This window comes from Panulirus ornatus, chromosome 47 (assembly GCF_036320965.1).
Source record: "Panulirus ornatus isolate Po-2019 chromosome 47, ASM3632096v1, whole genome shotgun sequence".
NCBI lineage: Eukaryota > Metazoa > Arthropoda > Malacostraca > Decapoda > Palinuridae > Panulirus > Panulirus ornatus.
In genome coordinates, this window is record NC_092270.1 from 1865365 (window position 1) to 1877784 (window position 12420).

At 39.4% G+C, this 12420-nt stretch overlaps 1 protein-coding gene across 2 annotated transcripts in view; it reads left to right on the top strand.

Annotated features, from left to right (window-relative positions):
• The window catches only part of LOC139763419 (uncharacterized), a 203999-nt gene that overhangs the window by 89956 nt on the left and 101623 nt on the right, over positions 1-12420 (top strand). For both annotated transcript variants that reach the window (XM_071689445.1, XM_071689444.1), the window contains exon 3: positions 3133-3245. In XM_071689445.1, the coding sequence (XP_071545546.1) occupies positions 3133-3245 (113 nt within the window). The remainder of the gene's footprint in view (positions 1-3132; positions 3246-12420) is intronic.

The following is a 12420-nucleotide window of genomic DNA, read 5'->3' on the forward strand; positions in this document are numbered from 1 at the left end:
TAATGATAATTCTGACCTCATAAATGACCTGCTCGACCCAGCCAAACAGACAGACTATCAAACATAATTACGTATTCATAAACATACTACATCAAAATGTCTTTGACACATTATCCAGATGACATCTTATTGGTCGAGTCATTACACTTACAGTAATTATAGGTTGAAGACAGCTCTTAATTGGTCTAATTGGACCTTAATTGTTTTTTCATCACCGTAAGAACGCGAACACTGCCATCACGCCGATGTCAGACACGAATGACGTAAGCAACTGTGACCTCTGATGTCACCTGAGGATGTCACTTGAAGATGTACTAGAGTAATTACCCAAACTTCCCACCACAAGAGAAAGAATAGTCATCGTAAACAACATAAATTTTTTGTTGAAAATTTGGTGTGAAGCGAAATTCGGTGCTGGAGTGAAGGAAGAGAAATATTCATAGTAAAAAATGAAGGAAAGAAGGAAGCACGGAATGAAAGCAGGAGAAGGAATGAATGAAGGGAGGAAGGAAGAAAGAAAGGAAGGAATAGGAGGGATGAAGAAAGGGAGGAAGAAAGATAAGAAGGTAGGAATAGGAGGAATGAATAAAGGAAGAAGGGAAGGAAGGAGTAGAAGGAAAGAAGGAAGGAAGGAAGGAGAGAAGGAAATGAAGGCACTAACCATGAGGAGGTCCCACCTGCACCTAGCCTTGGGGGAAAGTAGGTCACAGGTAGGGTCGTGCTTGACTTATTTTCATCGCGAGGAAAGTTGTGCGCCAGGCACCGTGATGGCTGGCTGGTTGTGTCAGGCGGGAGAGGCGTTGACATGTACTGCTCATGTCAACAGAAACATCACATGGCCTCACAGGAGGGAGTGGAGGGAGGACGAAATCTCCTGGGAAAAAGTATTTAATGGCGTCACCTCAACGCCAGTGTGTTTTGGGGGGATGGGATGCCAAGTCCCGTGTTGCTAAGAAATCATTAATGGTCTGGGATGAGGCTGATATTGAGGTGGCGTCATATACTCGCGTTTCTTCTGAATATCTGGTTCTGTGTGCTTGTCCCAGTGTTTTTGGGTAGGATGACCTCGTGTGTTTTCCATAACCTGTGCAGGCGTGGTTCGTCAAGGGACCTGATGGTCTCTGTGGGTTAGTTACAGGTGGATATGTCGTTAAATTGAGAGGATGTTTTCATGAAATTCTCATATACATATTGCCTGCCACTGGAACGTAATGAGTAAATGTTGATGAGTTGGTGTATGGAATCACGTATCTTTAATCACTTATCTGTACTGTGTTGGATTGAGTTTTTACTCATTTGCATATGTACGAAGTGTGTATTCAAATCCTCCAGATTCTGTAGATCCTGGAACTTGTTTCTTCTCCTGCGTATCATTGTGTTCGGTCATACCTGGCCCTAATGACATGGTCTGCTTTAGTGACGTCAGAGTGTTAGCATCACCTTAGCAACATCAGCTTATTAATCCGCCACTTCCCGGGCGACAGCTCATCATTTTGACCCGTAGCCACCATCACCCTCCGTCAGGTGGGTAGTGGGTCACCCACCCACCATCCTCCATTCTTCCTGTGGCATTACGTAAGGAGTTAATACGCACGAGAGAATCATACGCATTTACTATTTGTTTCCAGTATTTGTGTGTGTGTGTGTGTGTGTGTGTGATTACCATATGTGTGATACGAGATGCGAGTTTTACGTTTGTATTGCCCCGTCTCTCAACATGGTATATCATATGTACCATGTATTTACTCTGAGGTCTATACATACACGAATGTATATTTCTGTGAATATATACATATGTGTTAAAGCTTTATACACACAGATACATACTGTAACAACAAGCAGATAAGAGTACAAGGAAATAGTGACTAAATCTACACTTAAACCTACAACTAAAATCCCCTAAACCTGAACCTAAACCTGAACCTAAACCTTCCTAAATTGAGAGAACATCCTCACTACATCTCTCAATAAGTTTACCAACTTCATAAAACACTCATATAAAATTTTCTCATCATCTTCTACAAAGGAATCGTTACGACAGTACATACAGAAGTTATGACATAAATGATGAAGGGCAGGGTGAAGGTACGCTGAGTAGAAGAGCAATTTTTATTCAAAGTGTCGATAGGCAATTAACAGGTCAAAGGTCTGGAGTGTGTATAAACATGTTCTTGACCCAATATGTTCGTTCTTTGACGTGGATGGTTGGGTTCGCATTGTCCTGTGATGGTATCATCGTCTTTACTGTCATTTTACGGTAGTGGATCGAGTTTGACCTATCTTTATACTGTGAACTTATCCAGTCATGTGCTGTGACCTAACGTGTTAGAAGCTGTGACCTGACCTGTTAGAAACTGTGACTTGACCTGTTAGGAACTGTGACCTGACGTGTTAGAATCTGTGACCTGACCTTTTAGGAGTTGTGACCTGACATGTCGGAGCTGTGACCTGACGTGTTGGAAGGTGTGCCCTGACCTGTTAGGAGGTGTGACCTGAAGAAACCAAAAAACTTTCTTCGTCAATATTAAGTCTTGACAAAAGAGAAACAAATGAGAAATTGAAAATTACTATCTAATATGAACTGTATTTACTCGTAACCAAAGACATCAGACGTGTTCACGACAAGAAACATCATACAACAAAGTGCAGGAATTTCCTTTATTATTTCCAAATATTGTTTGTCTTAATACTGATCATTACGGACCGTCGGACGTTCGCGTTCATAGCTTACTAAGTCGAGTGAAACTTTGAAGAAACATTAGAACCACAATTATAACTACAGTTAGATCTTCGTATAGCCTTAGGCAAGCAATCGTATCCTTAGGTGATTAATTCTATATTTAGATAACTAATTATGTCCTTAGTTATACCCAATTATATCCCAATTATATTCTTAGATAACCAATTATAATCTTATGATCCAATTACACCCTTAGAATAGCAATTATATCCTTAATTGTTCTATTACATCAATAGAAAACTGATTATACACATTGGCATGATTATATGCATTAGTCCTAATCATATAATGAGTTTTATTCATGTCTATAGTTTCATTAATCTTCGTCCTATACATTCCAAAGTTGTGCAACGTATAAACACAAGATTTATTTATCTTCCTGTGATGCACAGCTGTTGGGAGACGTGAGTGTGAGGGGGACACAGACAGAGTCACCAGCCTCAGCTACAATGGACGGCCCTGCTCAGAACCAGCCTCCCGCAGATCCTCCCAAGCATACACAAGTGTGAGTTATGATATATATCTGTTGATTGTAGTTGTACGACCGTTGTAGACCGCGATGTACTTTGCTTTCGTACGTTGTGTGTGTGTGTGTGTGTGTGTGTGTAAACATTCGACAAGACTAAGGTTGGCACAGACTCTGTCAGTGACAGTCTGTTTTCGGGCGTGCCATTCTTGGCCTAGATCCGGTGTGTATGCTTGGGGTGCCATTAATGGCACAGGTTGGTTGTATATGCTGGGGTGGCATAACTTGCATGGCGTGGTGGGGAAGGGGGCCCGTAGTGTGGTGGTCTTACACACGTGGATGTGTGTCTGGTGCATAATGTGTTCAACTGCTCCATTTCAAATTCATATCATAAGGTTTGTATAATTTCTCAAAAGATTATTTGTTCATTTATTTCTACAAGGGTGAGTATAGTGTAGAGAATATATCTGTGTAATATTTCAGTAATTTGTTTATCTTCTATGTATATATGTATATTTTATGTATGTTAGTCTGTATTCCTGATACATGCGATTTCATGTATCAGGTAGACTTTATCATTTTGATTTTGTATATCTTTTATTTCGTGTCTGTGTGTTCTTCAGTTATGGTAATCAATGATAATGAATTCTCTGGTCGTAACACGTATCTGGTAAGTATATATGTATATTGAATCATTTATTTATTTATATAAGTAATAACATAAGGACGTAGGTTTAGGTGTTTATATGAAGTGATTTACACATCAGATCTTCATGTAATACGTCCAAAGGAGTTTTCCTGCGACTTAGTTCGTATTTCAGTCACCAGGTAGGCGGTAAGGCTAAGGTTTCCCAGAGAAAAAAGATATATCAATGTTAAGGTTGGGCAACACTAAACTTGGCATGGGCTCTTGTCAGTGACAGCTGCTATCTTGGATATGCCATTACTGGTAGAGGAAGGGTTAGTGTGTACTCAGGATGTCATTACTGGCAAAGATCAGCCAATGTTTAAGCGTTGTGTCGTGAGCTCCTCCCTGGATATGTATGTTGTGTGTCACGTGATGAATAGCTTCATCCACATGAAGTGAATTATCTTTTTCTTGTATTTATCTTTTTGTAAGACAGTGATCGTTTTCAAAGTATCAAATAAGATTCTTGTCTATTTTTATCAAAATATGACGATAGATTCAACTAAAATATCATTATTGTACATAAGCCGAGCGTTTAAAGGAGTTCTATCACTATGAAGAGTTTACCAAGACAAAGTACCGTTTTCTTTGAATAGTTTTAGGAGTACAGAAAACGGTTCTGGTTTTGATTATATGGGTGTCTAGTATGTTTTTTAGCATTTGAGTTGTGCCTTACAATATCATTGTACGTGTAATGACGTTACATGTTTTATACTTTTTTATTACCTAAAGCTATATATTTTTATCAGATTGTTTCATCCCGCCATATAGTAATATAACAATCGTATTACGAAAATGACTGTGAATTATAACACACTCAAGATGAAACAAACCCATGTCTTCCCGTCTAGTAAGTTTCATTTGTCATTTCTGACCTCGTGAATTTGATTAGAAGTATGAATGAGGCATATAAACATGGATAAAGTCAAAAGTGATTTTGAACAATTTCACACATTACACGTTCCCTGTTTGATTGATAGCGACTCCCCCACCCCAACCTCTCTCTCTCTCTCTCTCTCTCTCTCTCTCTCTCTCTCTCTCTCTCTCTCTCTCTCTCTCTCTCTCTCTCTCCAGGAACAACCCTTGTGGTAACCTGTGTACTTTAGGGAGGTGGGAGGGAATAGATATGAACAATGAATGAATTATGCTGCGGACAGGAAAAGACATTTTTGTTATGGATAATGTGCTTTAGTGCTTCTGTATTACAGTAATTTGTAATGCTGTAGGGTTATTGATGTATTGTAAGATTACAGTTTCCAGTAATATCGGTAAGAACTGAACGTAATTTTACATTAGCTCGACGATTTCTATAAAAAATGGACCCCAAAGCCATTCTGTATCCCAATCTCCTTCATCTTCCTCACTTACCCTTCCAGAGTCCAGGTGGACAATGTCTGTCAGTCGCCAGCGATCAATCTTCCCCACTCGTCCCTGTCTTCGTATTCTCTTGTTTTCTTCGGCTTTTTTCCCAGTGTCTTCCCTCCTCTTTCAAGCGAGACCTTGATACCTTCAGTCCATCTCGTTCAAGCAGGTCCTGGTTGATGTCTTCCTTCAGGGATGTGTGAGTCACATACATCTTGGATTATCTCGTGTCTTTGCATCTCTTGTGCTGAACTGCATTTGATCATAAGTGCTGGAAATAGCGAGAAGCGGCAACTCATTTTATAGCCACTCAACCTGTATGGAACATTCTTGTTATAGCCACTACAGCTGTATTGATCACTCGTCTTGTGGGCACTACAACTGTATGTGCCATTAGTGTTGTAGCTACTACAACTGTATTGACATTTGTCTTGTAGCCATTATAATTCTATGACCCATTCGTCTTGTAGTTACTACAGTAGGTGTATAGACTTGTTCGTCTTATGATACATTTAGTCTTGTAGCCACTACACCTCAATGAATCATTGGTCCTGTACCCAATACAACTGTATGAACCACTCGTAACCACTACAACTGTATCAAGGCTTCTGACATTATCAGACACCACACGTGTCGTCTTACAACAGGTGTTCGTTATCTCTGTAAGGACAGGGACTGACTGTGTTTAAGATAAGGCCATGTGACGGGGGGAGGGTGTGACGCTACGTCTGTCTGGTGGTGATGGGGTACCGTCACAGTCGCCTCCCTTAGTGTGGTGACGGGGTGGGGAGGTGGGGTCGTGTGACGCCTTCGTTAGTGTGGTGGCTGTTGGTTGTAACGCCTCCGTCTTTATGGTGACAGAGGGTTGTAACGCATCGTCTTTGTTGTGACGGGAGGTTGTGATGCTCGTTCATTAGGACTAGCCCTGTCCTGGTAATTAGGACACGTAAACAAGTAATTAACTCAGTACCATTACGTGATGGGTCGGTTGTATTGATTTGATTGAGACGTTGTCTTCTGGGAAGCGGGTGTCAGTAGAGCAGAGGGAGAGATAAGGAGAGGAAGTGGCAAGTGAGTGTGGGAAGAGGAAATGAAGGAGGAAGATCAATATGATCAAGTAGAGTAGCAGTAGAAATGTGGTGATGAACATGAAGAAAATGGGAAATGGTCGTTTTAATGATTAGATGTTTGTTTGTGGCGGGAATTAGTGGTAATATGACAGGTAGTAGTGGTAACAATGTTACTACTACTACTACTACTAGTAGCTGTAATAAGTGGTAGTCCAATTAACAGTCGTAGTAGTAGTAGTAATAGTGGAGGTGGTGACAGAAGTATTACTAACATTAGTAGTAGTAGTGGTGGTAGTGGTAGTAATAGTAGTGGTGGTGGTAGTTGTAGTAGTAGTACTGCTGGTAGCATTAATAGTAGTATTGCTAGGAGTGGTAGTAATAGTACTAGAAGTGGTTGCGGTGGTGGCAGTAGTAGTGGTGCTTGTAGTAGTGTAATAGAACTGGTGGTAGTAGTAGTGGTGCTTGTAGTAGTGTAATAGAACTGGTGGTAGTAGTAGTGGTGCTTGTAGTAGTGTAATAGAACTGGTGGTAGTAGTAGTGGTGCTTGTAGTAGTGTAATAGAACTGGTGGTAGTAGTAGTGGTGCTTGTAGTAGTGTAATAGAACTGGTGGTAGTAGTAGTAGTAGTAGTAGTAGTCCTGCTATATATATATATATATATATATATATATATAAGAACATGAACGCTAACAATATTCACAACTTTTCACTAATTTTCTTTATACCTCGTGCACATAATAACCATAACAAGTTGTATGTCATTACAACCAGTTCGTTCACTGGCAGCTCACACTAGCGAGGACCCACGACACGTTCTCATATCTAGTATGATCAGGCAACACGCCAGTGCAGGAGTATGACCCTGTGGTCTTTAGAGGGCCAGGATGAACAACTTCACTCCATCTTAACACAGTCAGTTGTCCTGGAATTCATATCAAAGGGTTCGGTTAATTCATGATATAATTATCTTAATTACTTTCTCGAAGTTGTCAGTAGAATTACACTTGAAGTTTATTCTCTGGTGATTGTCTCAATGAATTCATAAGATGATTCTTAAACACGTTTACATGACATTGATAAGTATCTTGTTATTTATTCAAATACAAAAAATAATCTTTTCTAGTTTATATGAATTATATTGATTATTTTTCTCTATTGTGTAGGAAGTATTGAGTAACCATGACGCAGAAACTAGCTAGTAACTAGTTACTCGGAGGGTATCCCACTGGGATGTGACCGGGATGTTGGAAGGGGAAAAAGGATGGGAAACTTGTCTTCACTGGCCTCAACCAACACCTCGTTTTCTATCGTCGTTCTACAATGCCTTACCAGGGAACTTCCGGAAACTTTCGCTTGTGTTCATAATGTTACGTTCCGTTGCACTCTCATGACATAGTCTCCTGTTACCTTCGACTTCGTTCTGAACAATAAGTTTGTTAATTCGGACGAAAGAGAAAAAGTTTTGAAGTGAAATGACTTACTTCCGCGAAAACACACACACACACACACACACACACACACACACACACACACACACACACATACACATTCTCACCTGTAGAATCAGTGGAGACAGATGTCATAAGGACCAGGAACCAATGGTTTTGTATTGGAATTTCACGATTGTTTGTGAGAGAAGTGTGAGAGTAAACTCCCAAGTGTAAGAGTAAACTCACAAGTGTGAAAGTCAACTCCCAAGTGTGAGAGTAAAGCTCTTATTGATCAGCCAAGTGTGAGTATTATGTACTGACTCACAACTCAAACATCACCTGTTTGTTTGGTTGAAGGTTATTTGAGGCTTGGGTCGTCAACATCATGTTGTAACTACCAGTTGTATTATGTTAAATAGTCATTAAGGTATTCATGATCATTCTAAGACCATAATACACACTTCTACACGACCTTCGTCTAGTGTTGGTGATGATAGAGGCCAGAACTTGTGGCCAGGTTGTACATTTGTGGAATATCGTATATCAATGAGAATCTTCGGGAAAGACATAAATATACATAATTGATATTCATACACTTTTCATTAAGGCTGTTTACGTCGATAATTGTTGAAAGGAATACTACATCAGTATTCGCTCACCTGCCTTATATTGTGATGTATGATATTCAGTGATTAGATATTGAAGAAATTGCCTTCAATAGTTAGACACTGATGTTCTATTTTATTGGTCTGTTGGTAGATAATAATATCTAGTGATAGTTGTGTGAATCCATCAGAAAGTAACCGTAGATGGATTAAGAAATTTTCTATATCTTAATCAGAAAATGAGATCGTACAACGAACACATCTGTCTGTGTTATCCATTTGAATAATCCATATGTTCATTGATTATTAGCATTGATAGATACCAAGGCTTAGAATTAATCCTATCCTCCAGTTTACTGCGTTAAGATGGATTGTTAGCGGAAGAGAAAACTGCAACGGAAATTGGAGGGAGATTGTTATAGATGATTGTACACAGTGATGGGGTAATATTCCCCCAGTGGTCCAGAGGAATGTTGATAAACGTTTGGTACAGCATTCAAGATTGATGTAAGGCAGGAAATGCCTTACAATTCCTCAAGAAAATTCCCAGAATTTCTAATTTCTTGTTCCTGTTATGACGCGCGTACATACATACACACACACACACACACACACACACAAACACACACATATGCACATACAAGTTGATTTTCATGTCCTGTGTCCAGGTAAAAAGGGTATATCTTCAGATGTCGGAATGACTCACTATTGCATGGTTGGTGAGTGATGAAATAGATGTTATAAGTAATTAGGACACTTACTGACGTGGATTATAAGTATCGAGTGAAAGACAGACATGAAAGATACTGAAAAATGAACTCCCAGTTTCAGTGTGAGTTCTACATAGTGAACGAACTGTTTTCATAGTACTAAGGGTACAATTTTCGAGTGGTAGAACTTTACGAGGGATGTTTGAGTGGAATATTAGAGTGAACATTATGAACTGGGAAACGTTCTTGATGAACACCCAAATTTGCTAGTATCTCAAAATGAACACTCAGACATAAGCGTAGTAATGAACGAATACCACATCACGAACGAGAATTGAACGCTCCAATGTGAAATCCTTATCACATGCGTCCGAGAGAGAGAGAGAGACAGAGAGAGAGACGGAGAGAGAGACGAGAGAGAGAGAGAGTGTGTGTGTGTGTGTGTGTGTGTGTGTGTGTCCTTTGTATTGAACTCTGGATCGCTGTTTCTTGAGTCAAAGAGCGCAAGAATTCCTCTAAGTGATAAATTGCACGAGAATGGAGATGGAGGGGGTTAGATATTCACCCCCCCCCAACATAAAAGTGGGTGGGTGGGGGTTGTACCCCTCTCCTGGAGTCGAAGGAGGGATCGAACCCGTGAACCCTGCTGTAACATGTAACAGTAAAGCCAGGTGGATATTCTGACCTTCATCGAAATGTGAAATTTACGAAACATTTGATATTAGATACGTCATATTCATATAGTCATTAATAGATATTTATCATTACAACTTCGGGTATTAAATAGGAAAGTGAATAAGCTGTGAATAATATTTACATGTGTTGAAGTGTCTTATTCACTGAATACATAACGACTCTATCTTAAATATTAATAATAATCTTAATATTAATCAGAACATTCAAATACTGTTTTATACGCTTTCAAAGTGTTTATGAAATACGAAGAAAATCAACGCAAGGATTAACATGATTATGTAAGAACAGATTAGTTGATGGTAACACATGTACTGCGATCATATCAATGATTGTCTCTATGATCCTATGCGTAGAGGCACAATTGTTCATGAATCACATTAATCTCAAAGATCAGTGAAGTTGTCTGTAAAGATATTTGAGAGTAGCATCCGGACGGAGAATCTAATTCTATTGTGATAAATCATCAAACGATTTATCGAACAACTTTGATAATGTTAAACTCTATGCAAAGTCAGTTAAGGATTAGTTCAGATCAAGTTAACTTTTGAAAAGCAAGTTTGTCAGTCAGATTTGATAAAAGGTTCGGGAAGCAAAACGTGAAACAACAAGAGCTGTTTCAGGTCTGTTTCAGGTCACTGGTTTCGCATTTCCCATTCCCACTGGCTTTGGTCAAGGGTTCAAACCAAAAACATAGAAATCCTGGACTTGTGGATGTGATGAGTTTAAAACTATTGCCTTTTATACATTGCTAAAAAAAAAGAAAAAAACGCCAGCATTCATCCAACTGTGGCCAGTGAAAAAAAAAATGAACGATGAAAAATACAGTATTTATTTCATAAAGTTTTCGTAACAGTTTAAAGGGACACTGTAGTAGATAGATTAATGAAACAAATCAGAGATGATTATTGAACATGTGTCTGTCTGTGTTAGTCTATATGAGATCCACATGGTCGTCTGGCCACTGACTGAGCCATCATGGTGGGATGGACTCCCTCATGTTGATCCCCTCATATTGGGTGGCTGGGGATGAACTCCCTCATGTTGACTCCCTCACGTTAACACCCCTACGAAAAATATATTTCGTTATATCAGCGTTTAACTGAGGACGATACAAATTATGAAATTTTCGTCTTCTGTTGTAAAATATCTAAATCTAATTTCAACTAAAACATCGTGTGTAAATATCCTCGCCACTGACACCCTTCTCCTGCATTATGAAAAATCCTAAATTTACCACAAACGTAAAAGCTAAATTTTTCAAAATCCTATTTTTCATGTTTACAGTTCGGGAGGCGTCTGTTTATCTGTCAGAAGTTTTTCGTATTTCGCCCGTAATTAGGAAACGAAATCGCTACTTCTCTCAATAAATAATAACATAAATAATTTACCAAAGTATATAAGTAGAACAAATACCAGACGACAAGTTCTAGAGAACATCGACAAGTTCTAGAGAACATCTGAAATTTCTAGAGGATGCATCGTGCCTCCATCTTGTATGCCTTGTGTGTGTTATGGTGAAGCAGGCGTTGCTGGTCAGCGTTGGCGGCGGGCGTGATAAAGCAGACATCACCTTCTGCCTAGCCTGCTAATCTTGCCCATCTCCCGCCCACCTACCTACCACACATTGGTGCATACACAGAGGGAGGAGGGTACAGCCTTGTGAGGCCCTGTGTCTCTTGTCCATGGTCTCTTGTTTTATGTAGTTTTTATATATGTATTTGTCATTTTTTATTGGTATTCTTATTCATCTCTTTGTGGTTTAGCTTGTTCCATAAGTGTACAGTTTCGTGACTGAAATACAATGTTTCCTCCTCCATACACGTCCACGTCCCCCACCTTCCAGTTCCACACGTTCCCCAGTACACTTCCGGACGTCCTTCTGTACACACTCCTTGTTCTAGACTCGCTCCAGGCGTCAAAGAATTCTTCCATGGCAACGTCGCCAAGACCTGCTAAGAATCTACAGGTGATCAAGTCTCTCCTTTTTCTTCTTTCTTTCCATTTGGACTAACGAAGGTCTTCCGCCATTTCCTCATGGTTCATTCCTCTCCATTTCATTGCTATTTTTGGTCAATTCCTTCGAACCCTTCCAGCAGTTATATGTGGCTCCTGGAACAAAGACACTGGACCATTGTGTCATGTGTCAGGTCAGGGGAAATGTCCTTAATATCTGGCCATCCACGTGGTTGAGGTCAATTGCAATATGACCAAAATGTATATTTTCATCACCATCACAGTCCATCTGACCTGATGTCCTGGTGTTTCATTCACTTTGGTCTTGTGGTTTTTGACCTGTATTTCTCAATCAATATTGCCATACATTTATGAACGAAGATTACAAGCTCTAAAATGATATATTTATGAAGGTAATAGATAATCTTGCCTCTAAACTGACGTGCAGGATGATCTTCTGTGAAATGTATTCTAAGAGTACATGCGTCTGGAGTTGTGCCTAAATGCATAGTCGAAATGTCCTGTTCTTAGAATACTCCTCTACTTTGCATAATAGTATTCATACAGCTTTATGCAGGTATACTGATTCAAAAGTATTCGTAAATGTATCAAGTTTAACATAGGAATAATCACCAATATAGTAAACTACAGAATCCATCGTCAAAAAAGTAAAATGCTAGAAAAATATTGTTATGAATATC